The sequence below is a fragment of the Abrus precatorius genome, unplaced genomic scaffold (genome assembly GCF_003935025.1).
Source record: "Abrus precatorius isolate BTA unplaced genomic scaffold, Abrus_2018 Scaffold7, whole genome shotgun sequence".
NCBI lineage: Eukaryota > Viridiplantae > Streptophyta > Magnoliopsida > Fabales > Fabaceae > Abrus > Abrus precatorius.
Window position 1 is genome coordinate 2238497 of NW_020874417.1, and position 26897 is coordinate 2265393.

Below are 26897 nucleotides of genomic sequence, written 5' to 3' on the forward strand. Positions count from 1 at the left end.
TAATTTTTTTATGAGTAAAAATATTTATAAAAAACAGTGGTCTAAATGCCTAGTTTTGATATTATTGCAATCGTGTTATAGAAGAGGTTAAAGTTGTTGTCTCTTTCATCCTATGCTTTGGATGAAAGAGTTGGGAGCCCTGTAATTAAATTCGGTGCAATTATTGACCAGCTATATTTATAACCATCAAAGGGATCAGTTGTAAGGGAATTATTTTAATTTAATCGGTAGTTTTAAGATTGATTTTTAAGAATATAAATGTATTAAATTTTGATTGCAAAATGCCACTTTTAATGGTCTTTTCAAACAGATAGGCCTAAAGTTAAAACAAAAGAAAACGTCCTTTTTATTTTTTTAACTTAGAAGCACTTATCCAACTTTGTTACATTTTATTCATTTATTTCAATATTTTATAATTTTTCAAATTAATAATATATTGCACTTTTTATATTTATGTTAATTATTGAGGGGAATTTGAAGGAGAGAAATAGGACCGAAATTATATATAAATTAAAATATACAGACCTAAAATACAATTAAACTTACAAACTAATAAAAAATTTGAATTAATAAATTAATACATGTTGCAATAATTTGAATCAATCAAATGAAATTTGTAGAATATTTGACTTTAGAGTAGTGAACTTTTATGCAGGTAAAATAATGTAATAAATCTATTTAGCCTTGTTATGTTAGTTAAAAGAAATATTTTAATCAATCAAGTAATATCTGTAACAATAATTTAAACTAGTCAAATATTATATTAACTATATATATGTATGTTCATCAAAAATTTTAGCACGTGCATATGCGAGTAATAAAAATTTGCTACAATGTATAATATTTGATAACATTAATATATTAAATTTTATAATTTTTAATAAAAAATAATATTTAAATTCTTATTATATGTAGAAATTAAACACACACATGTATAAAGCAAATTAAGTTTATAACTAAATTTTATTCTTGTTTTCCCCTAATATAATAAAAAATAACATTGATAAGCGCATACATTTTTTTTATATAGTAGTATCTTTATTATTTGATTTATCGTCTTTTCAAACAATAATATTTTTTGTTAAAATTTCATATCATATGCCATTATTCTAACAACAATAATAATAACCACTATAATGATGATGTTTAAGAAGATATACACTTAATAAGGCAGTTTAAGTGAAATTTGCTATATTTTTAGTACTTGTTGCATACGTGCAGCGAGCAGCTATCACTGCTCAAAGAAAAAGGCTCAACCATGGGCGTGGCTCTTCTGCAGTTTTCCAAGTATGCGTTAATTGGTATAGTGTTCGTGAAGCAATGACCGCTTCACCGCTTTTCTTTCTTGAAATTTGTAAAAGAGGCTCATGTCAAGTATCAAAGCAAAAAGAAAGAAAGTAAAGAAAGAAGAAGCGGTGGGATGAGAATATGTCACTGTACACAACTATTACCTTAACATTATGTTTGGTTCAAAACACACACTAGAGTGTGCATTTTATGGCCTAGAAACACTTCTCTGAGGGAACCCTTGGCTTATTATCCATATGTTCTCAATCAAGCTCTCACCTCAACGTGCACTTACACCGTGTATTTTCCACTCCATTTTCCTGTTATCATACCCGTTCTACAAAATTAGTTTCATTAAAAACCCTGTGTCAATCCAATTCATATTAAGGTTTGAATTAAAATATAGCATGTAGGGAAAGAAAACAAAAAGTATATCGAAGTATTGGGCATAATAAATGGGTGGTATATGTAGAGGTATTATTAGATGAAAAGTAGTATTTATTTTCCCTGGAGAAGCAGAAGAAGAAGGCCCTGGCGGACAGTATTTGTGGTTGATAGGGCAAAAAGATAAGAGGGCGCAGTAACAAGTCATTATCGTCTGTGGCAATGAGTGTATCTAGGGAGGGTTTGGCATTATGGTACTTTAGATGGGTTTGGGACCTCTTGGATGGGTGGAATTGAATTAATGGTGTGTATGATGGAATGACTATGTACAGGTGCAGAAGCAAGAGTACGTGCGTCCAAGTTTAGTTTCATGATTTGGGTGGACAAAACATTTCTAGCTTTTACTACTTAAATTACGGTTTGGAATTTTGGAATGAAAAACCTAGCTAAACAATGCTGTGCATGGATTAGAGTTTTCCTTGGATGAATCCAACGGCTGATAAGAGATTGGGGGACATGGGGAATAGTGATATGAGATGCCTTCCAATTGAATTACAGTCTTCGTTCAAAGGCGCAAAAAACAAGGCACTTTGTATCTGACACGGAGGCAGAGAGCATTGCCCACGGTGGCTATGCTGCACCTCCTTACAGTAAAAGGCCTCGACTACCTATGTGTAAAGTGGGCGCGCGGTTTTCTGTGCTAACCTCATACCCTTTAATCCTAATTATGTATTGTTATTATTATAATGCTTCAAATTAGTGATTCACAATTTGTTTGAATTCTGAGCATCCACAAACAAACATCTTTTATGCCACCGACTTTCATTAATCACCAGTTGAACTAAAATTTATATCTTTCAAAATTTAATTAGTGCTTCGTTAATTAGCATTAGATATGGTAATTAAATTAAAATATTTTTAATATCAACATGTAATACAAGTTAAGATTTAGTTTAAGATAATTTGTAAATTATATTTAAAAATAGAGTTGATTAATAGTTTAGTTTGAATGGGGCGGAGGGGATATGGGTGTGAGGAGGACAGATTAGGCATTTTGAAAAAGGGAAAGGACAAAAAGGACATTAGGGGGGGTGTCTTGGTTGGCGTTTAATTGTGGGCAACCCGTTTTATAGACCAGAAAAGCGGGAGTGAGATAAAGGCATCCTTTGATGAGATGAGTTATAGCGAATAACTGACTATGGAGAAGGAGAACCCTTCACAAACCATACAAACCACAAACACAGACAGAGTCTACTGACACTAACACACCCAACCCAATACAAAATGACGACGGGAATCGTACGCGACCAGAATCTCAACCTGGAGAAACACATTCACAAGCAAATGGGCTGCATGGCTGGCTTCCTTCAAATCTTCGATCGCCACCAAATACTCACCGGAAAACGCATCTACTCCGCCAAACGACTCCCTCCGGTAATGCCTTCACCTTCTCTCATTTTCCTTTTCTCTTTTATTGTTATAACTAACCTCCTCCTCTCTTGAAGGCATCCAATCCATCGCCGGAACCCGACAAACCCGTCTCCTCTCCGGCGCGTTCGACTTCTTCTCCGGCGCGAGAGCCGCACTCTGATGCCAAGGTGGCTCTCCCCGTTCTGGAATTCAAGGAGGGAACAAGGTCTCCCTGGAAGTTCTCCAGAGAATCTCCCAGACTCTCTCTCGACAGCAGAGCCATCGTCGACGCCAAAGGAAGCATTCACCCCAGAGACACCCCAACCAACAACCTCCAAAACGACGCTGACAGACAGCGTCGTTCCACCAGCGTCATCGCTAAGCTCATGGGCCTCGAGCCCTTACCAGATTCCGATCCCCAACCCATCATCAAGCTCCGAAGATCCGCATCCGAGTCCAGAGTCTCCCGAGATCTGCCACTCCCACTGCCGCAGTGTCGTTTCTTCGACTCCAACACTTTTCAGTTGAACCCAAACACTCAACCTACCAATGTGGTCCACGAGAATTACAATGCTGCCATCGATAACTCGTTATCCAATCGCAGAACCGCAGATCCATCGGAACCACCCAGAACTCCTCTTCATCCTAGGCAAAGGGGAACTGTAGCGCTCAAGAAGAGTTTCTATGACACTGCCGATTTCTTCCCCGAGCCAAAACACACCGTTTCAATCTACGGAGAGATCGAGAGGAGGTTGAGGATGCGAGGGATTAACGAGCCTTCTAAGGATCTCCATACTCTCAAACACATCTTAGAGGCCTTGCAGCTTAAGGGGCTTTTACATTCCAACAAACCCGACCAATCTCCCATCGTCGTTATGAAACCTCTCCGATCTTCAAGTCCGGTGAACCGAGCCGGAAACGATTCTCCTCCTCCACTCCGGTCTAGCCCTCGCGCTCGCCGGACCCCAAGTCCAGTGAACGATGCCCGCAGGAATGACCGGGCGGGAACCGTAAGAACTGAAGCTCGGAGCCCGAATCGGAGGAAGGTGTCTAACGCGGAACCGCAGAGGAGGAGAGTGAGTAACGAGGGTGGTGTTGATTCGAAAAGGGTGTCTCCGGTTCATTCGCCGAAGGTCAATGCGAGAAGGAATGGAACGGGTCAGCACGTGACAAGTGGATCGCCCAGGATGAGAAAAGTGAAGGAGAAGGTTTTGGGTGGGGCAGAGGATGAATCGTCCACGGTTTCAGACAACAGCTTCAGCACCTCCTCACATCCCGATGCAGAGGTAGTGTGTGTAGTAGCAGCAACTAGTAACTGTTACTGCTCATCATTTATTTTGTGCAATAAATAAATATGTATTATTTAATTAATTAATTGGTTCTAATTATTAATGGGAATAGTGCGTGTGGTGCAGAGGTACAAGTTGGAAGAGTACAGGGAAGGGAGGGATCTGCTGGATAGGTGCGATAAACTGCTTAACAGCATAGCAGAGATAACTGCAGCGAACGAGTTGCAACCGAGTCCAGTATCGGTTCTTGACTCGTCGTTTTACAAGGACGAGTGGTGTTCACCTTCCCCAATAACCAAACGCTGCATTGATTACAAAGGTGAGTGAATTAATGAAAGCGAGACTTTTTTTCATTTTTTTTTCAAACTTATCTGTACTTTGCCTGCGTTTTAATTGGTTAGAAATGGAGCTGGCTTTTCTGGTGACGACTTGCTTGTGCATAGCCAAAGTTGTTACGTATTAATGTTCAATGGGAATTGTCAATAGGAATAATATTATATAGGCCTTTTTTATTTTGGTTTCCGAAGACAAGCACGAATACAGTGAATAGTTTGTCCTCTTCTTCGAAAATCCCAACTAACGTGGACCAATCATTTGATACGAAGGATGTTGACATGGCATAACTCAGTTGGGTTCTCAAAACTGCGGTGCGGTGCGGTGTGGTGCCTGCTTTTACCCGTACAATCACGTGGGACTGAGCTCGCCTCCTGAGCACTCACCGTCACACACAAAGAATCTGTCAATTTTTAATTTGTTTATTCCGTTCTCGTATACATGAATGTCTTTTGATTATTTAGAAATAAATTAATCGAATGTTGGCGAAATTGCATTACAGATCAAGCGGCGGAGTCAGAAGATGATGTGTGGAGTGCGGCTTTGTGCAGCAGCAGCGAAGGGAAATCGGAGGAGGCAGGATCGGAGGACTGTGATTTCGTTTACGTGTCGGAGATCCTTCGTGCGTGTAGTTACTTGCCAGAAGAGAGCGACATTTTCTTGTTACTGGAGAAGCAGCAGTGTCTGAAGGGAAAGGACACATCAGAGGCTTCCACGCTGCGGAGGCGAGTGATTTTCGACACGCTTCAGGAAATCCTGAACCGGAACCAACAGTTGCCGCCGTGGAAGGCGGTGTTGTGCGGCGAACAGAGGCAGCAGATCTGGTCGGAGTTTCGGAGGATCCGAGAGAGGGAGGAATCGGAGTCGGAGGACTTATTTAAGGTGATATGTGGCGTTTTGAAGAAGGACATGGCGGAGGAGATGAGTGGATGGGGGGAATGGGCGGTGGAGATGGGAGATGTGGTGTTGGACCTTGAACGTCACGTGTTTAAAGATCTCATTGGCGAAACTATTCGAGAACTCGCTTCCTTTTCCCCGCAATGTAGTAACAAGCTATCCGCGCTTCGTAGGAAGCTCGTCTTTTGAATTCCATTCACAAATCTCTAAGAAAATTCAAAAAAGCAGAGAAAGAGTCGCACGCTTTGTTTAAATTTTCGCGCGCTTTCCCTTTTTCTTTTGGCTTGCTTTCTGTCAATGACGAAATCAGGAATTTGAAACCTGAAATATAGGGCAAATCTGACCTTGGCTTTCTGTTAATTTATGTGGTGGGGGTGATCAGATATTATAGAACTCTATGCGTAGGATGAGGATCCCATACATAATGAACCACGAGAGAAACACAAACGCCAATCGCAAACTACCACGGACCCTAAACATCAATTTGTCAGCAAATGCTTGAATTTCATACCAAAATAAAACGTGTGGATATGGCTTGCTACTTGAGAGGTCGTGTTACTATGACTCGCTAATGATTTAGATTACAGGTTTTTCCCCCTCAATTCGGGTAAGCAAGAGGTCCTTAGACAACTACTGAACCTTTTTAAGTTTCCACGCTTTGATAATGAAGTGTTGATGTATAAGGAGACGTGTTAATATTTTAGAACAATTTGTAAACTTCCATTTAATAGCTTTTGTTATTTGCAAGTATTATGTAGTTACTACAATTTAGGTACTAGGATTATTTCAACTATATAGATTTTAGAAAAAGAAAAATGAAAGCATAATGGAGACGTAGAAATGTCATGTCACATTGTATGAAATTCATGCACCGTATTTCATTCTCTTGTTAAACAGAAGTAGCTCGCCCCATCCATTAAACTGCAGGATAAGCAGCGTAGTTCGACAGTGATTAATTTTTACCAACAGTTGCAAATACATAATTTGAAAAAACGAAGGGTGAGATTAAGAACTGCACAGGGCTGTGCAGATAACGCCAAACTCTATGATCTTGATTCAAATCTCAGCATATCCTGCTGTTTGATATCTGAAAATTAAGAAATCTAAATTACAATAAAAATAATTCATGGGCAGTAAAAGAGAGAAATGACGGAGTAACGGAAGGTGGCAATAATCCAATAATGACTTAGGGGGTCAGTTTTGAAGGTTGTATGAGAGTAGCTCTCTTTACTTTTGTCTGACAAGCGATTACGATAATTGAAAAATATGTTGTTACCCTGATGGACATGACGCTATTAAGTTGGTTTTGTCCAGTTTCGGGATTGCCATGAAAATGGTTTCATGCCTATATTTCGGATTGGGAAATGCCATGACAAACCTGGCTAAGGAGGTATCAAAGCCTCTGGGTCCTCTCTGTCTCTTTTCTCAACACTCCTTGTCCTCGTTAACTAAATCTGCCACGTGTCTAAATACCCTTCTATCTCCCATAAATGCCCACCACCAGCAGCTTTTCAAATCACATGAACTTCTTTTTTCTTGTTTTTTCTAGTTTTTCAAATTTCAAATCAATTAAGTTACATATCATTTATTTTTTAATTTCGAGTTATTAAACATAGTTAAAGTAGAGGACCCCTTCATTGCGATCGCGCATGGTTAGATATTTATATCACTTTGTCGTCATCCATAAAAATGTGTCATACAAAACTGAGTAATGCATGTTTATTTGATGCATATTTATATCATCCTTTGTGGTGCTTTCTCCATAGTTGTATTTTTAATTCCGTTTTCATTGATAATTAATCCTAATTAATGTATCATCCATTTAAGAAAACGTGACGAAGAAACAGTTGAATGGAGGAGTAGCAACTGGGCCATAGTTGCTTAATTAGTTAAAGGATAGTTACATTAACTACTTGATAGCAACGCTTTACCCAACCACACTCGTTGGTTCTCAAATGTAGCATGACAACAAGGACGTGATGCAGATCCAATAATTCACGCTTGATACTGCTATGCTATGATCCCCTTCAAACCTTTTCTTTTTTCTTCCCTCAATTATAGGGCAATAGGTGGTACAACTTTGAACGTATGCGTTTCTGCATTCTGTCATGTGCATTGCAAGCCCTTGACCATGAAATGTGCATATTATTATTATTATTATGATGCAGCAATGGTTCAGTCTTGGTGGGGCTGTGACAAGTAGGGAGCTACCAAAGCAGCATCTAGTACCAAAGCAACACCCTTTTTATTGTTTTCCCTAAGTGGGTCTCTACGTTTTACTCTTTTCTTTATTATTTTTTCTTTAACAAGCCTCTTGGCCCATATCTTCTTCACAAGTCTTCACGTTGGTTTTTATTAAAATTTGGATGTGGGTCCGATTTAAAATCCAAAGAAAGTGAGATTTGAGTTTAGAACAGGTCCTTAAACTCATGATTCTCGTGTTTAAACATCTTAATTTTAATTTGTTAATAATCCACAAATATGAGACTCTTAATGTCTAACGGTCTTAATTTGCCAACCCACAACCAAATCCAAGGATTAAGGTTGTGTGTCTCATGTCTTGACTTTGATTTCTGAATTTCATATTTAGCACTGAAAGAAACTAAACACTTGAACAAGGGGAAGATGGTGGTTCGTTTGTTATCCAGAAGGGGCACAAACATAACCATGCTTGTATTGTATATGAAAGGGAAGTGGATGAACGTGAACTGGCAGTAGCAGAGGCACATGCCCCTGCTCAAGAACTCATTAAAACTGTCCATTCCTTGTCTTCGTTGGTTGTCATGGCTACTGGTTACTGTTGTTTCTTCAGGCCTTGTCTCCTTCTTTGGGGGTCCTGTCCCCATATCATCCCCACTGAACTAGCCAATTGTGAAATCGTTATTAATAGCCAGCACTTGCGGGCTTTGCTTTGTTATTTCTAGTTTGTACACGTCCATGGTTAAGCTCATGTTTGATCAATTCATAAGTGCAAATGGAAAGTTTTTGGTAGGGATGGCAGAATGGCCATGACGTGAAGGAAAAATTTGAAACAATAATTTAAGAAATAAGAGCTAGCTAGGCATTTGTTTACTTAGCAATATATGTATAATGTTTTTTTTTAAAAAAATTGTAACATTTAATAGTATCAATGCATTTAGTTATACTAAATTTTGTATATTTTATTAAAAATTTACTATTTATGACTTCTTATCGTGAGTAATACTATATTAATTAGAAAATTGATTTTTTTAAATGGTTGTTGAGAGAAACCATCTAGACGAGCTTGTGAACCTAGCAAGTGTGAATAAGTGACTAAAACATAGAAGTTAAATTAGGAATAAGTATAAAGATGTAAAACCTAATAATTTTTTTCCATCAGAAATCATAATAATTTGAAGATTTTGGATTCAACATCGTGTTTGGTGCTTCTTAATAATAATAACAAAATAAATGTTTAAGCCTATGCTCCGAAAGCCTTTTCATGTAGAAATTATAGATTTATCAAGTCTTTTTTCTCCCTTTCTTTTTCAAGATTTGAGTGTAACAATGATACATATAGATCATCTTATTTTGAACCTTATATAATTTATGATGATTTTCAATCACAACTATTTAGTAAGAAAAAATTATAAGAAATCTCATGAAATTGTCATTTGATCAATCAGGTTGCTCGTAAACTATACATGAGCGGAGTGAGAATGAAATGTGGGTAATGATCAATAAAATTTTGCTGTAAATTCGCGAAGAATCCATTTAAATATTTATTTTCATTAAAATGTTAATGAAAAAAATTGAAAATCAAACACCCAACGCAATTAGATTCGCTATGAAGTGAGGTGCATAGAAATTAAGGTTTATAAGATTTGAGTGAAATTATGACTCAACTTACATTCTTCGAGTAACCTATTCCTACCATTATCAATGAGATACAATACTTGGCATCTTTAAAATTTTCTCTGGGGGGAGGATGGAGAAATGGAAAGGTACATTAAACGGAAAATAGGAAGTTACATGTAATAAATAAATAAATAAATAAATATATATATATATATATATATATATATATATTGGGTCAGAGAAGTAATAAAATTCTTATTTTTTTGTCAACAATAATAAAACACTGTAGAAAGCTATTAAAGATAATATTGGGCCGAACAGCTCACCAAAAAGGCTTGCATGTAAACTGAGTCAATTTGGGTCAATTGAAGCTGCATCGGCCCATTTTCAGTTCTTGCTCCTTCGGCTTATGAGAACACTGAGGCTTAGTGGGCTCCAAGGTTTTCCACCTTTTCTTATTAAAAAAAATGAGTTTTTTATGTAAAATAAAAACTTATTACTTAGTGTTCCTTAAGATATTGGTTTAATTAGTAAATATAATTATTTATTAAAAATTACATTAGAAATATTGGTGAGGATGCTTTTTTTTTTGGTCATTTTTTATTGCTTAATTAGAGTTGTAGTTAATATTGTCTGAAAAAAAACTAGTTCTTTTTTTTTTAACGTCATTGACTCTCTCTTGCTTGCAAGTTGCAACTTTCCGTTTTTTGGGGTATCTTTTAGGTGCATTTCTTTGAGACTTGACAATTTGAGGGGACAGGAACTAGGAAGTAGGAAGGAATGCAAAATGGAAAAGTAATAGTTTGGTCTTTCTTCTTATCCTTAGCAAATCAACAATGGAAAGTATAGGAGACAACTTCATTACTTCGTACACTATGGAGCGTTGGTTGAACTGGTTTGGTAATTTATGAAATCATTAGAGGGTCTTGTCTTGTGCCTTGCGATGTCAGTGGGTTAAGGACTACCACTTTGCATATGGGAATCATATTAGAGATGCCAATCCCATCACTCTGATTCAAGACACTTGTTAGACACAACATTAGTATTCGAGGTGCACTTCACCTAAGTGTATCTGGTACATTGTATTTTCCAGGAATGTGCCCACTACCAGCATTGTAATCATTGTCACTTTCGTATGTTTTGCATGTTGTTTTAGTTGGAGAAAATGAGAAGGAAGAATACATAGGTTTTGATATAATTCTCACGTTCGGTTTAAAACAAAGGAAATATAATGAGACAAAAATCTTTTTCATTGAGAAAAAATGGTTTTTTCTCCCATCATTTTAATTCATTTCCTTAAACTTAACAAGGCATTGGGGTTAGAGAGGGCAACGATGAGGTTTCTCAAGCTAAAGTTAGTATCAAATTTACAACATTTTACGCCAAGGATTACAATAAATAACACTTACTAATTTTAAGAATTATATATATTAATAATTTTTAAGAACTAAAATAATTAGTGATTATAGTTTTAAAAATTGATTTAATAGTTTACTCAATTCATCGTTTCATACAATAGTTAATTTTGTATTTGAATACTCAAAAAATTATTAAAATGATATCAAATATTCTTATTTTTAACTTTTTATTACATATACATATCAAAAGTACACTCCAAATGTAAAAAATTACCTAAAAATGTCACATCTAATAGTTAAAAAACATTTTTCATACGATAATATATGATGGAGGGAGAGGGGGTGGCATTAAAACACTACCATATAAATATTCCTTTGTCCACTTACTCTGCTTCTACATACTTGAGCGCCTTAATAACTTTCAAACTACTGAAATGATGGAAATCTACTTTCAGATGATATCTTATTGGTTTGAAGTGCATTGGACCACTTAGCTGTTTTCCTAATGAGATAAAAACGAAGGATGATGAGTCTCAGCTTTGTCAGCACACGAGATAGGTGGGGTTCTCTTGTTTCTTCCTTGCTGACCTGAAAGCCTACAAGAAATCTTCAGTCAAAACACTTCTCACCCAAAAATGAAAACTACTTTGGTTTTGCATGAAACAAAGGTCACTTATGATGTCATTTCGCAATTCAGTCCTCATAATATATAACCATGAATTTTTCAAGACTCCAGTTTGAAAAAAAGAATCACTTAATCCCGTTATGAAATAGAAATGAAAATTAGGAGTTCTTTAGAGAATATTTTGTTTAAAATTTATTGTTTGCTTTTATATCTTATTTGTACTTTTAATTACTAAGTTGTCATATTATTTTTATCTATTTTTTTTATTTTTAAGGATTTATAAAAAATAGTAAAAGCAGAAAAAATCATTTTTAATTTTTTATACAAATATTTAAAAATAAAATACAGAATAAAAGTAAGATGACAGTTTTGTAATTAAAGATAAAAAAAAATCAAATCAAACTCTTGGGCGATTTTTCTGATATTTTCTGGCCCAAATAGATGCTTCTTTTTCATTCATAGGGCAGTTGTCCTTACTAATTCGTATCGGATTTTAGCAAATGAATACCCTTTATCTCCCTTTTCAGCAGAAACAAAGTAAATTCATTTAACTACTACAATGTTTAGTATAGAATGGATGTTTTCTGGAATTACTCTTTGCACAGCTGCAGCATTAACTGAGGCAATTCGTTCCATGGCTTTTTTTGGCCTTGCCTGCATGGTACATGAATAGACAATTTAGTTAATTACACTGTATTCTATGGAATAAGTTATTACCTTTTACATTATTTTTGAAGATTCTTAAATAACTGCGTAACTTTGTACAGTGCAATCAAATCCAGTAGTGTTTGTCTTCCAATAACTTGTCCTATAAGCATGTGCAATAATGTGTAGGCATTTTCTCTTCATTTTTCAGTGTTTGCTAGCTTTTGAAGTCTAGGAGTTGGCGTCTAAAATAATGTAAGGTTTGCTTGCTTTTAAATTAAAAAATCAATTCCCATATATATTTTTTAATGAAGCATACACATTTTAATAGATATACGTGGTTTAAATTAATTCATTCATGTATTTCTAATTATATTTACTCAAGTTTAATTTTATTTGATTTAAATTAGACGGACATGTAATAACAATCTGATAATAAAAATATATTACATAGTTTATAGCATGGTTGCTTGAGAGCTGGATCATCACTTGATTCCGGGGGATCTTGGCCAAATATCATCTCACAACTCATGTCATCAAAATCTGCAAATCAAAAGATAAAAGTGACAGTAAAAATTCTATATCCATTTAACTTTTTAGGTTGATTAACGAGCTTTAGTCAATCTTTAATTGTAGGGAATTTCGCTTATTTACTGTTGATGATGCTGATTCTGTCCTCATGATGAAATATTTCAATGCCTTTGGTGAACTGAAACTCATTTTTGTGGTGTGAAATATGATGTCGTGTCAGGAAAACTAAATTATGAAGTATAAAAGTAGGGCTACATTCTTGGAGCTAGGTATCAATTACTTTATGAAAAACATGCAAATGTGTATCAAATATTTTTTTTAAGATTTGTCTTTTCCTCCTTATTCTAATTAGAACTTTTAGAATTGTTATTTCTTAAACAAATTTAAGCATACGTATTCATTTTTCTTTATTTGTGTATTGTGTATTATTGTAATACTTAATTTTATAATTCTTTTAATTTGTAAGTGCTATTTGATAGTTTATATAAAAATCATTCGATAATATATATACTATGAGGCCGGAGCATCGACCTTTTCCCATTTAGTTTTCGAAAAAAAATATACAATATATTTGTGTAAAAATTTATATAATCATGAAAGAGATTAAAAATAGAGAAAATATAGAATAAGATAATAAAAAAAGGTAATGTTGTAAAATATATATTAAGAATAATGGAGCTTTTATTTATGTGTCACGAAGTCACAATTTTACCAACTTCAGAAAGTTCTTTTAATTTTTTTATTTTTTTCCGCCCTCCTTTTTTATTATAGATCCTGTTAATGAGTATATTCGAAATATTAGTTAAATAATTAATTAATAAAAAATACAGTAAAAATTGTGATTAAAGTGCTTAAGTATTACTTTTAATAAAAAAAAATTAATTTTCAGTTTTTTAACTAATATCTTAAAGGTATTTAGCATTCTATTATATTAAGTCTTTCGAAGTAGGTCATACTAATATCAAAAAGAAGTTTGTGCTTTAGAAAAGGCCATCTAATTTAATTAAAGATTAAATGTTCAAATGTTCACAGAAGATACATGACATGTTAAGTAATTTCTTTAAGAATTTTTATTATTTAGTCATTAATAGGGTAAAACAATCTTCAATTTGACTGTTAAACTTATATTTAATTTAAATATTATGACTTTGCTTCAATTGTTGAAAAAGATGAAATTGAATAAAAATAAAAATATAATAATAGTTTTACTATTTAAATTGTTTAAAATAGGTCTAGACCAAAAGAAATTGTTTAAAATAAGATGAAATAAAACTTAAAGAAATGCATTTTATTCCATTTTACCTAATACTCCTTTTTCTTTTCTCCAATTTAAAGTATAAAATGAAAATGGTCTCTTTTTTTTTTAATTCTATCATAAAAATGTTCAAACAGTATATTACTTTTCATCGCATTCTATTTTATTATGCATCAAAGAGACCAAGTTGATGTTCAAAATATTTATAAGACCAATTTGATATTCAGTGGATCTTTCAGCGACTAATTTGAAGATTTATTCTTCAAAATCAAAAGTAAACAAAATTGGTATGAGTAAAAGTAGTACTGTGCCTGATAGATACGTGCTCATGAAAATTGCTACTGAGGATACTTACTCGGGACCATGTTCACTGGCATACCCAGGGAATCCTTTATATAACACTGAGATGGGATTTTGCAAAGATTGATACACATTCCTACACAGTTTGTCTCTTCTAAGAACCTGCATATAAATTATATTTATATTATAAATTTGAATTATTTTTTTTAAGGAATTATACGTTTTTTCATATTAAGTCGTTGCTTTTCTTTTATTAAATATCTCATTTTTTTTATTTTTATTCCACTCAAATATTATTATTTATAAATTTAGTTAGCTCTACTTAAATTTTAAAGCTTCATGTACCATATGATATTAAAAAAATCTAAACTTTAAAATTTAAACAAACGATTAATCAATTCTAAATTGAATTTTGATTGAGTTTAAAAGTTGAACATATCATATCTTGTGTTTTAATTGTTTAATATTTTTACTCCTTTCAAATACAACTGTTTTAATTTAGTTTATCTTACTTTGATTTTAAGTTTTAAAATTTGACACATGATATATCAAATTAAAAAAATACAAAGATAATGCATGTGTCTTAATTGAAATACTTTATTTTTACAATTTCTTAGTTAATTTCAAAAGTATTATTTTTTTAATTTATTTTCGTAAAATAAAAAAATATATGTATTATTAACAATGAAGACAGTTTTTTATCATAGCTTAAGTTTATTTAAGACATATATGATTTCAGCACTATTTAATAGTAAAGGTGGTTTTTATATATTTTTCATCTTTTAATTTGACATAAATGAAAACAAAGTAAAAAAGAAAGACTTGTTAACTATTGTTTAAAATATTCAAAGTGGGGGAGTGGAAGATTGTTTGGGTGACATCATTAGAATGATGGATATGATTGGCATGATTTTGGTGTTGGCAATGACTTGGATGGAGATCATGTTTGTCATAATGTCAATAGAGAATGGGATGTGAGCATAATTGGAGCAAATTGTTCAGTATGTCTTTAGGTTGATGAATTGAGGACAAATCTCTGTTCAAAGATAAAATGTTCAAATTAAATAGAAATGAAAGCTATAAACTAATTACCTGCATTTTTTTATGTGGACTACATTTTTTTCTCTTCTCCCGTTGACCTCCGATTCTCTGACCTTTACATGGTGAAACCAATGAGGTTAATCCTTTTAGATTAATGAACAAATACTGAAATAGACAGTTGTTGAAGTATCATTTTGTCACTTTTCAAATATATTTTGGAGTTGCATTTCTTATTCAGATGTTCCATAAACTTTGCTAAGTAATTATATTTTGTGAGTACCCAAATCCAATTACAACAGCCATTTCAAGTATTGTATTCCTTTTCAATGTAATTCTTTGTTTGAGTCAACATAAATGGAGACTAAGTAGACTAATCACCACCAACACCAACACGTGGATCCCTTAAATTTCAATCTTATTGCTAGTGGAAGGCAGGGTCAACTGGTTTTACTATAAAAATGCTATTTTTTTTATTAGTTTATAGCGGAACATGACATCCAAGTAATTTTTATAAAAGTTATAAGTTATTTTTATAAATTATCTAAAAACTCTTTTAAATATACTTTTATACTAAAGTTTACAATACAAGTTTAACTTATTGGATTGACTTCCTTAACTAATGAAATTTGTTAAAATAAGTTGAGGATTTTAAACTTATCAATCTGTTTAACTCATATTTTAAAATGGTTTTGGTGAAAGTAACTCGTGAAGTTAAATATTTTAAAATAATAATTATATATAATTTTAAAAAATTAATTTTTTATTTTAAAAATTTTACATATATAAATTTGACAAATATTAAAAGTTAATATTAAAAAAATTATTTATTATTTAAGTTAAAATGTAATTATATATTAAATTTTTAAAAAAAATTAAGTGGGTCAACTCACTTTAAAAATAGAATGTTGACCATCCCTGTCTTTTATTATAAATTTGACCATAACATTTTTTGACATAAGTTGAAATGGTATTGTTTTGATGAGTGTTTTGAAAAAACTTATTCAAACAAACGAAAAATAGCTTATGAGAATTAAGTTCTTTGTAGCTTTTGATATCTTCTGCAGTAAATGATTTAATATAAAATATAATTTTTTCAAGTAAATCATAAATTTATCCTAATAATTATATATTAAAATTTTAGACAAATCAAATATTTATAAATGCAGTTAACAAAATGGGTTAAAATGACTGAGTCAATTCAAATGGATCTATAATATTGGGCTTTAATTTTAAATTGTAGGCTTGAGTTAGTTTAGAGTTTTTTTAATTTGATTCACATAGATTTTTTCTTGATCTGATTTAGGTTAGCTCAATTTATTTAAGTGCAAATATGAATTTAGGCTGCATATTTTAAGGTTCAAATAAGAGGTAAATTTGTTTTACTTGACCTACTAAAACATGAAGCTTAAATCCAGCTGGCCCAATTTAGTTTAGGTAACACATTTTGCCATCTTTAGTTAATTTTATTGAAAATTATGAATTTTTAACACAAAACTTAATTATTGAAAATTTATAATTCAGCGATTAAATATTAAAAAAATCAATCTCATGAAAGTTAAATAAAATAAATTTTGTCAAAATTTTTCTTGAAATAAGTAAATTCTCAACCTTTTATGCATTAAGTTTTTTATTATTGACTGAAAATTGTTAAAATCCACATAAGTAATATGAACGTCCCTCTCTATCAATATTGAAGAAGATTTATTCTAATCTATAATTATCAATGAACTTCTATGAATAACTAAGAGATTACTTGTCATGAAACATAGTCTCGATTGTTTACCTCTAAGGGCCCGACTAACCAGACGAAGAGCAAAGTTGTGAAGATGGCATACCATTTCCTTGCGAATCTAGATGATGGTGGTAGCAGTGTCCTTATCTGTCGTTGGTCATGCATAACAACATAGTCATAGATAACAATTATTAGGCTCAAGCTTTGAAAATAAGAATAAAGCTTAAAAAAAGAGGATTAAAACGTTTTGGCTAGAAACAACTTTATTTCATAAACTAATAAAATAAATATATGCAAAGAAGACAGTAAATATGAATTAAGCAATTAAGCAAGAACTGGGTAAATTGCTAATAACTAAGTTTAAATTCCCAGAGATTGGAAATAGGTAGCACAAAACTAGCAATATTCTTAAATTGGAAGAATTATGCTACGTTTGATTTTTCTGTACTTGTATAATGCCAATTACAAATGCAAGTGGGAGGTAGTCAATGACAAATTAAGACACCATGAGAGAAATTAAGAAAGGAATAGAAGAACATCAAATCAAAGCACAAAAGAACTCACCAACAAAAGCATTGGCTTTGGGAAGGCTCTATCAAGTGCTTCAATGGCAAGTTGATGTTGTTGAATGGGACTAAACTTTTGTGAAGCCACGGTAGTTGCTTCTACCAGACTCTCATACCCACTTCTACTATTTCTGAAACCTGATTCAAATTTTTTTATAAAAAAAAGTACAAATCTCATTGAGATGAATCATGTTAAGGGATACAAGGAAGGAACCTGTTGCCGCTTGAAAAGATTTTGATAAACGGTTTATAGCTATGTGATCAAACAAGTTATCTTCGTACGCATTACTTTTTCCTGTTCCTCTTGCATTGTCGTCCAGAGGCCTTGCTAGCATTCCAACCACAGAAGGGTGTTTTGGTTTCCAACGAGCTAAACTTAGTGTTGAACTTTTGCACTGTGCAACCATTTTTGCATCCATTTGTGAGTATTAAGAGTTTGGTGTGAGGGAAATAAGCACGGAATGGAGGGATGAGAGGAGCTTATTATATAACAACAAAGCATGTAAAGCATCTTCTCACTAAAATAATTCTCATTCATAAAAAATGTCGATCATTACAAATATTTTTATTAGTTTATCCTTTTCTCAATGAAAATTAAATTATTAATATAAATTTCAACATTTTTCATAAGATATATTATACTAATATTTAATAATATATTAATATTTTAGTTTGATAAAATTATTGATTAATATAATATAATTTATTTAATATGGACCTAAAGACATGTGTTAAAAAATTAAGAAATGGTAATTTTATTATTGATAATTGTAACATCTAAACTTGTTAATACATTGAACAGTGTGATATTTTATTTCTTTGAATAAAATTTATTTGTGTATTCTTGTACTCACGTGAAAAATTAGAATATAATATATTATATAATTGTTAATATAAATTGATAATATTTATATTAATATTTTAATTTTTATTAAAAATAACTATACTAATAAAGATTAATTTAATACAAAATTTTTAATAAATGAAAATTGGTTGATGATTAAATATTATATCATAGATTTAAGTTCATTACTTAAGATGTGTTGGATTAGAGTATCGATAGGTATATTTAGATTTATCGAGTGAGCATCTACAAATCACAATAATGTTAGGTAACTATATTTATGTAAAACTTTAAAACAATATCACTTATATACTATTCATCTTCTTTAATATTAGATAATATTAGAACTCTTTTTTTTTTTTACTTAACTCTAAAAATAGATAATAATTTTAATATTGTTTATTTCTATATATTACTTAAGTTGTGTTTAATTTTAGGTGAAACAAGTATACAGTAGAAACTCTTTAAATTAATACTCGATAAATTAATAAACTCTCTAAAATAATAAATTTATCCGGTCCCGACTTGGGCCAATATAAAAAATTGAAAAACTCGATAAAATAATAAGATAATAATTTTTCGGGAGATCCCTTTATAATTTTCGGTCCCAAGAAAATCATAAATTAATAATTCATAGAAACTGAAAAAAATATATTACACTCTATTGAAATATGATTCAATAGTTGTCTGTAAAGTTCAAGTCTATTTGGAACTCATCTCTAACTTTTCTTATTGCATCCAATAGCTCAGGTGTTGTATTTTTGTATTGTATCATAAAGTTGTGAAAAGTGTTCGACGCCATAAGTGCTTCCTTTCGCGTAACAGGCTCCAAAGACACTGTATCATCTTCGTCGTCATCCTCTGCATTGTTCTCAATGATAGTACCCACAATATCTTCTAAACTCTGAACCTCCGAACATGCTTCATTTTCACCTAGGTAGTACATTAGATTGTCGATATCCATCTTATTACGATAGCCATATTGATTGATCATAGTCTCGAGGTCTTGAGTTTCTTCATCAAAAGTGGATTCATCCAAATTTCTTGCAACGTCACTATCTGAACGAATTTTACAATGTCGAAAGCAATTCGCTATTGTTTCTTTTCGAACATCTATCGTCCAAGCTGGGATTGCCAAATTGATAGCATCAAGGACATTTATCTTCCCTGGATCAGATTGTCCCACCTCATACCCTTCCAATATTTTGCGGTAAAATCTTCTACGGTAATGCATCTTGAAAGCTCTTATTATCCCAACATCACAAGGTTGAATCTTTGATGTCATGTTGGGTGGCAAGAAGAACAACTCAACGTTTCTTAACCCTTCAATATTTCTTGGATGTGCTGGACAATTATCCACCACAAGTAGAACTCTTCTACCATGCATCATTTGGTCAAATGAACGAACATATTCATCAAAAAGCACATTAGTCATCCATGCTTTTTTGTTAGCTCGATACTGACAATTCAAGCTATTCATATTGACATTCTTGAAGTAACGAGGCTTTGCATATTTCCCAATAATCCATAGAGGGATTTTTTCAGAGCCATCTTCATTGCAACAAATAACTACCGTCAGCCTTTCTTTATCTTGTTTTCTTCCTTCAAGTTGTTTTGTTGCCAGTGAATAATCAGCTTGTAGCCTATAAAACAACTCAGTTTCATCCATATTGAAAACATCTTTCATAGGGAACTGATCAATTTTCTCCCGAATCGATACCAATTTCTGCTCCATGTCTTGTATATCAACAGACCCACTCTCGCCAAAACGATGAAATGACTTTATGCCATGTCAGTGCTTGAATTTCCCAAGCCATCCTATAGAGAAGTTAAAATCTGAATCATCATGAGGGTACACGAGTTTCATTGTATTTCTTGCCTTCTGCAAAATTAATTCTCCTGTGATATTCACACGTTCTTGATGCTGGAGAAACCACTCATAAACAACCTTCTCCATGTCAGAATATTTTGCTGGTTTGTGTCTTTTGATTTCTGCTCTTCCCTTTTTTATTTTAGCAAAGAGATAGTCATCTGACCGCTTAAGTGTGTTTGATATTCTTCCTTGACTAACTTTCAACTGAAATTTTCCCTCAAGCCATCTCTGCAAGTCTTTTTGTTTGCTTGCAGGATTATCTCTCTTATACTCACACAACTCCTTACGTATTTGATCTGACATAGTTGATTTTGCAACACCTTTTAGATGAGAAGCCATCTTGTGAGATATGGTTTGAATACTCTAACACATTCATGTAATTTATATATGTCAAACTTGCTTAAAAATACATTAAACACATTTGTTCCTCTTGTTTACATTTACTGTACTTCAAAAGTCATTATTGATTTCCAATGCATATGTAGTGTAGTTACTAATTTACTGTACGTTGAGTCTCAAGGTTCGCTGCAACGTAATTCTAAGAGACATAGATTAATTTTCCTTTTTGTTTGGTATGTACAGTATAATTACTTAAAAACTCTTTAAATTAATAATTATTAATTTATCGATAAATTAATAACTCTTTAAATTAATAATGTTACATTATTAATTTAGAGAGTTTCTACTGTATAAGTTATTCTAAGAGTAAACTTTTAATTTAATTCCCAAAATATGCAGTACTGTTTATATTAATTTTTTAAATTTTCAATGAATTTTTAGTCCCTAGAATTAGCAATCGCTACTTACTTAACAGAATGATGACATGTTACATTAAGTGACACGTGACAATTCATTTTTGGTACAAAATGACTTTATTTTATAATATGTCAAAAATAGTTTATTTTTTCACTAATTTTAATATTTTTGAACAACAAAGTCCCTCTTCATCTTTTGCTCTGTCTTATTCTATGATGTTTTCTTTTTTCTTATAAGAATGATGTAATGATATTTACACTATAAAAGTCTTTTATCTTGAGTTTTCTCAATTGAACCACCAAATTCAAGTTTAAAATTTATAAATGTAGAACCAATTGTAATCAATTCAATGAAGGGATCTTAAATATGTCACTTTAGTATTTTTTGATTCTCCTAATATTCCAAAAGTTATTACTTGTGAAACTTTTATATTCTCTTACAATGATTCTTTTACAATCTAGAACTTTTTTAGGATAATAAGTGAGAAATTGTTATAATTTTTCTCAAATTTATTAGAAAGGTTAGTTTCATCATTACTACATTTGACGGTCTATTACATTACTAACTAAAGAAACGAAGAAGACAGAAAAATAGAAGATAATAAAAAACTTTATTGCTTGAAAATATTAAAAGTTATAAATGAAAATGAACTATTTTTTATAAATTTTAAAACGACATTGTTTTATGTCAATGATAAATTATTACGAGTACTAATTTTAGAACTAAAGTTTTAAGTTTTAAATTTCAAATTTTAAAAATTAAATTTAGCTAAATTACATATTTCAAAAATTAACGTGAGAGTTTAGCTGTTTGTAACATGATCTTAAGTCGTAGTTAAAACTCATGTGTTTCTCTAACCTTGGAATAGGATAATTTTTCCTTCACTTAAACTTTGGAACATACTATCACAAAAACAATTGTACATCCCCTTTGCCAATACGTAATGCTTAGTTACCTAAATTAGATGCTGTGCTGTAGAAAATACGCTAGGATAAATTTGTACTTGCAAATAAATTACAGAATTAAAACACCCCTTTCAAAGCTTCGAAACAAATTACATAACTAATATTTATTTTTTTACGAAAGATCTCTTCTAGCTTACTGTTGAATGTTAATTCTTTTTAAAATATACAGATCACCGAAATAAAAATTTATCTCTCTTAATAAAATATTATTCATATGCAGTTAAAAATTTAACTCCATTTTTATTCTCACCGTGTAAGATATATTATTGTTGACTTAATAGCCACTCTGTTTTGTAAGTCAAAATCCACTTTATGATTTTGGTGATTTTGGTGGAAAGATCTCTTAGATTAGAGTGACCCCTACATCCTAATAGAGTTGGAAAAATGAGTGAGAACTAAGAAAAGGGAAGTGGAAATTAAGTATTAGAAAGTACTGAAATTAAACCCTCTTATTCAATGTCTCTTTATTTTCACAAATTGAGCTAATAACAAAGGATAAATAATTACTCTAATCTTCAAATTATTTTTCACTAATTTACGATTAGTTCCTGCACTTAAATAGATCACATTATTCCTACACCCGAAATCGACCATCTCTTGCCGAATCTTCAGCAAAACTTCGGCTATTACTAGGGTTGTTTTTCACCTCATAGGCCCCGCAACAAATCTGGTTCGAAGGTAAGTGTTGCTTTGCATAATTCAGAGAACAGAGATCACTGTTAATTATCTGTCTTTCATGTCCCACCAAAAAATGTCTCTGTTGTAGGTCTTTTTGGATCATATTTAGCCATTCCGAATAAAATCTCTTGAAGAATGAAGAGATAGAAGCACGACGCTTTTCCATGTTGGCAAAACATCAGTTTTTGAATAACAAGAGAATCTTTACCATATATTTGTACCTATTGCTGCATCCATATATTTCTTATCATTCCTTTTAAGTGATTTTATTTAAAATATTCTTTTCATATAACTATATCAATATAAAAATATTTCGTATTTAATTTTTCAAAAAATTTAAAGTAATAATAGATATATAAGTATTGCAATAAATATTTTCTATAAAATTTGTATTATAGTATAAAATACCAATAAATGTTATCGTTAATATTCAAAAGCAAAATTAACAAGCACACCTTCAATTCTAAGACCTCAGACTCAGTCAAATAGAATAAAGTAGCCTCAAATTAGACTAAGATAAATTTAAGTTTTTCTAAGTGCTCTCTGACTTGAAATTGATCGCCATCTCCTCCCTCAAAAATTTTTACTCCCAAAAAATGACACCCTTCTGCTTTTTAACAACAAAATATCTGGATCTAGTATGAACAATAGTCAGATAATTAGTGGGAACTATCTTGTTCACTAATAAAACACCTCAGTATGAACAATATTTTTTATAGTTAGCATCTTTATTAAGGCACTGTAAAATTACCTGAATTTCAAGGACAAATCCATCATATGCTAAAGTATATATTAGTTCTTAAACTTTTTACATTACAAAGACATCAGTCGGCAATCTATCATTTATTTCCTTTATTTTTCATCTTCGTGTCCAAGTCTATATACCCTAATCAGCCAGTAACCAAGCAATTGCAAATATTAAATGAAAACATCGAGATAAATCACAGATCACGGGTTGTATCTAAAAGAAAGCATTGTCTAGAAATCGAACAGCGTTGACAGACCAATTAAAACAGCTAAAAGAAAGCATTGTCTAGCAACCCCATTTACACACTAACATCTCAGTTGTAAATAAACTGTCTAAGAAATCATACTAGCCTACTGTGATGAATTAACAATAAACACAACTCAGTTTGAGTAAACAGCAAAATGAAATGATGATGGTTAAGCTTATTCCTTGGAGGTTTTGTTGATCAAAGACTTGTGAATATGAGGGATGACACCACCACCAGCAATAGTCCCTTTAATAAGGGTGTCAAGCTCCTCATCTCCGCGGATAGCCAGCTGCAAATGCCTTGGTGTTATCCTCTTCACCTTCAGATCCTTGCTTGCATTCCCAGCCAATTCAAGAACTTCTGCTGTCAGGTACTCATGAATGGAAGCCAAGTACACAGCAGCAGTGGCTCCAACACGTCCATTCGCCTGAACCCTTTGTTTAAGCTGCCTATGGATACGGCCCACAGGAAACTATATACCACAAAAAACAAAAAAAATAAAAATAAAAATTAGCAAACCTTATAATAATAAAACTTTGTTTTAAAATATGTTTATTGCAGGTACATATATCAGGTATAATTAATATATTTTGCTTTTATAAAATTTATTATATATAAATGCCTAAATTGATATTGTTAGATATAAAATTAATAAAACAGTTTTTTTATAAAGAGAGAGATAGAGAAAATGGCTCATTCGAATTGCAAATCTAATTGCAAAGTACTGAAAATATATAATTGTTTTTCATATACAAGCGCACACAAAATAAAATAAAAAAAGTATATTTCAGAATTATTTATAAAAAAAACTCTAGTAGTAAACCTTGAATGTGGAGAAAACATTTGTATACCAATTCCAAATCATACAAAAAGAACTGCCTAAAAAGTACAACAAATCAATAATTCAGTTAAAAAATATGTTAAACAGAAAACAAGTAACTCATGGAAAAAATCTTCGCTACCCAAACAAGAAAACATTTTTACTTTCTAGTTAAATTGTGTTTGGGACAACATGAGATAGCATTTGTTTTCAAGAAAAACAATACCTGGATTCCAGCACGGGAAGAACGAGAAATAGGTCTTTTCTTGTCCTTCTCTTTGTCCTTGTTAGCTGCGGTGGTTTTTGCTGCAAGAAGCCCCTTACCTCCTTTCCCCGCCATTGCTTACCTACAAATTCCAACCAATTGTTTTTAGAGAAATAGAAGAAACGGGGAAAAAAATATTATTAAAACATTTTACTGAAATATATGAAACAATAAGCAGAAGTATGTCAAATATATATATTTGGAACAATCTGCCCAGTGACAAAATAATAGAATTTTTGTTCCAAACTGTGAAAAAAAAAAAAACTGGCGACATGTTTGTTGTTTGCAAAGAAGAGACTCCATCGACAGAATCATCTATAACAGAGAGGTACCTGTGAGTGATAGAGAGTTGTTGAAAACTTGAAGGCGGAGAAAGAAAGGTTAGGTTAATATGGATGTTGAGGTGTGAGGATTAGATCAAGAAGAATAGAATACTTGTAGAATGCGATGCGTATTCATATGATGTCATTAAATGTGGTATGCGTTTTGTTTGAACTTTGAATTCTCAATTCCCAAAGAAAGAGGCGCGCAATGTTGCGTGGGAAAATACATTTCAATGCCAATTTCAAAATATTTCGCCCTTTTCACCTTTTTTATTTCGGTCCACACCGGCCCATCTTTCCTTTTCAGTTAACTGGCCCATCAGCTTATATGGCCCAAACTTTGAATAAAGTTTTATTGCCTGTCAATTATAAATATCAACCACAAAATATAACATTATATAAGATAAAAGTAATATATATTTTTATTAAAAATATAATATTTAATAATTTTAATGTATTTAATTATATTAAAAATAAATTTTTTAATAAAATTTTATTTTTAAATTATGTACAATATTGTACATATTAAACAAATCATTTTTTAGCATGTAGAATATTATACAAAATTAAAAATTATATATAATAAATTTTTATTAAAAGTTATAATATTTAATGTAATTTAGTGTATTAAAATTACTAAATATATAACTTTTTAGTTTATATAATCTTGCAAAGTTACAAAAAATAATTAATTAATTAATCTAAAGCCTGTTCATTTATTGTTGTCATATTAAGAATAAACTCTCAATTAAGTATGATTAATTTTTAATCCAATAGACCTGATAATTTTGAGTCTGGATTTCTAGTGTGTCTTTTCACAATTTGATGTAAATAATTATGTATATAATTTTTATAAATACTTTATTAATATAATATAAATTAAAAAATATTTAATTTTTTATTTAATAATTATTAAGTTTTATAAAAAAGATTTAGACATTGATAATAATTTTTCATCTTCGTGTGCAAGTCTCTGTACCCCTCACCACTGTCAACGTCACATACCAACTCAGTAATGATCACTGTTTGAATTTTATTAAGTTATCCTCTTTAACCTCATTGAAAAATTATAGGCTCAATAACTTATAATTAAATTTTATTATATTATTTTGTATTTTATTATTTTATCTTTACCTAATGATTGTTTGAAATAAAAAATCAATTAACATAATTTTTTAATAATTAGATAATAAATAATTATTTTTACATACAATTCAAATAAAATATTTTATCTTATATTTTTTTTATCTAGTACTTCTAAACATAAACTTTGTATAGTTATATAACTGATTTTAAAAAAATTAAATTATATATATAATTAATTATTAAAAAACCTTTTTACAAATAATTCAAATACGCCCATTTAAAAAGGAAAAACTTTTTTAAGACTATAAATTCTTTTGTCAAGCCTATTAATGTTTTAACAAAATAGTTAAAGTAATAAAAAATATCTTGTATAAGTTAAAAAAAATACTTTTATAGATAAATTTTGAAATTTTTAATATATTTTTCCTGTCTTATTTTATCTCTATTATTTAATTATTATCAATCATAAAACTAATCGTCACAAATAATTTTGTGCCTTTTATATCATTTTAATATGAAATTTTTTAAAAATTAATTCAAACAAAATAAGTATGTGGAAATTCTTTCCTCTGTTACATACAAATGATTATGGTACCATTTTAAAAAATAAGCACATTAATAGCTATCAATTTATTTAAAAATTAACAATTAAAATTATAACCAACTTCAAATTTTGATATATAAATATTTAAATTTTAGTATAATCTCAACCGTTAATTTTTTAATTTTAATAAAATGAAATATAATTATTGTTTAATCAACAAACCGAGTCTGATTGTGAAACTACTAGAATTGTTGGAATTAATAATTTTTGCTACCA

General features: G+C 31.2%; 3 protein-coding genes and 1 pseudogene across 3 annotated transcripts; 1 reads left to right on the forward strand and 3 right to left on the reverse strand.

Annotated features, from left to right (window-relative positions):
- Positions 1–2827: 2827 nt before the first annotated feature.
- On the forward strand, positions 2828–6006 carry LOC113872367 (protein LONGIFOLIA 1). The gene is made up of 4 exons (XM_027509872.1): positions 2828–3105; positions 3177–4367; positions 4497–4689; positions 5206–6006. The coding sequence occupies exons 1-4, from the start codon at positions 2956–2958 to the stop codon at positions 5787–5789; spliced, it is 2118 nt and encodes a 705-aa protein (XP_027365673.1). The 5' UTR covers positions 2828–2955; the 3' UTR covers positions 5790–6006.
- Positions 6007–11336: 5330 nt separating this feature from the next.
- LOC113873652 (beta-carotene isomerase D27, chloroplastic-like) lies at positions 11337–17891 on the reverse strand. Its single transcript, XM_027511868.1, has 8 exons — positions 17687–17891; positions 17471–17610; positions 16958–17053; positions 15226–15287; positions 14189–14295; positions 12498–12590; positions 11997–12056; positions 11337–11373 (listed from the first exon to the last, which is right to left on the reverse strand). Exons 1-7 carry the CDS (start codon positions 17889–17891, stop codon positions 12016–12018), a joined length of 744 nt encoding a protein of 247 aa, XP_027367669.1. The 3' UTR covers positions 11337–11373; positions 11997–12015.
- A 1101-nt stretch (positions 17892–18992) lies between these two features.
- LOC113873501 lies at positions 18993–20528 on the reverse strand (annotated as a pseudogene).
- A 3214-nt stretch (positions 20529–23742) lies between these two features.
- LOC113872372 (histone H2A variant 1-like) lies at positions 23743–24744 on the reverse strand. The gene is made up of 2 exons (XM_027509880.1): positions 24630–24744; positions 23743–24055 (listed from the first exon to the last, which is right to left on the reverse strand). Exons 1-2 carry the CDS (start codon positions 24741–24743, stop codon positions 23759–23761), a joined length of 411 nt encoding a protein of 136 aa, XP_027365681.1. The 5' UTR covers position 24744; the 3' UTR covers positions 23743–23758.
- Positions 24745–26897: the final 2153 nt, after the last annotated feature.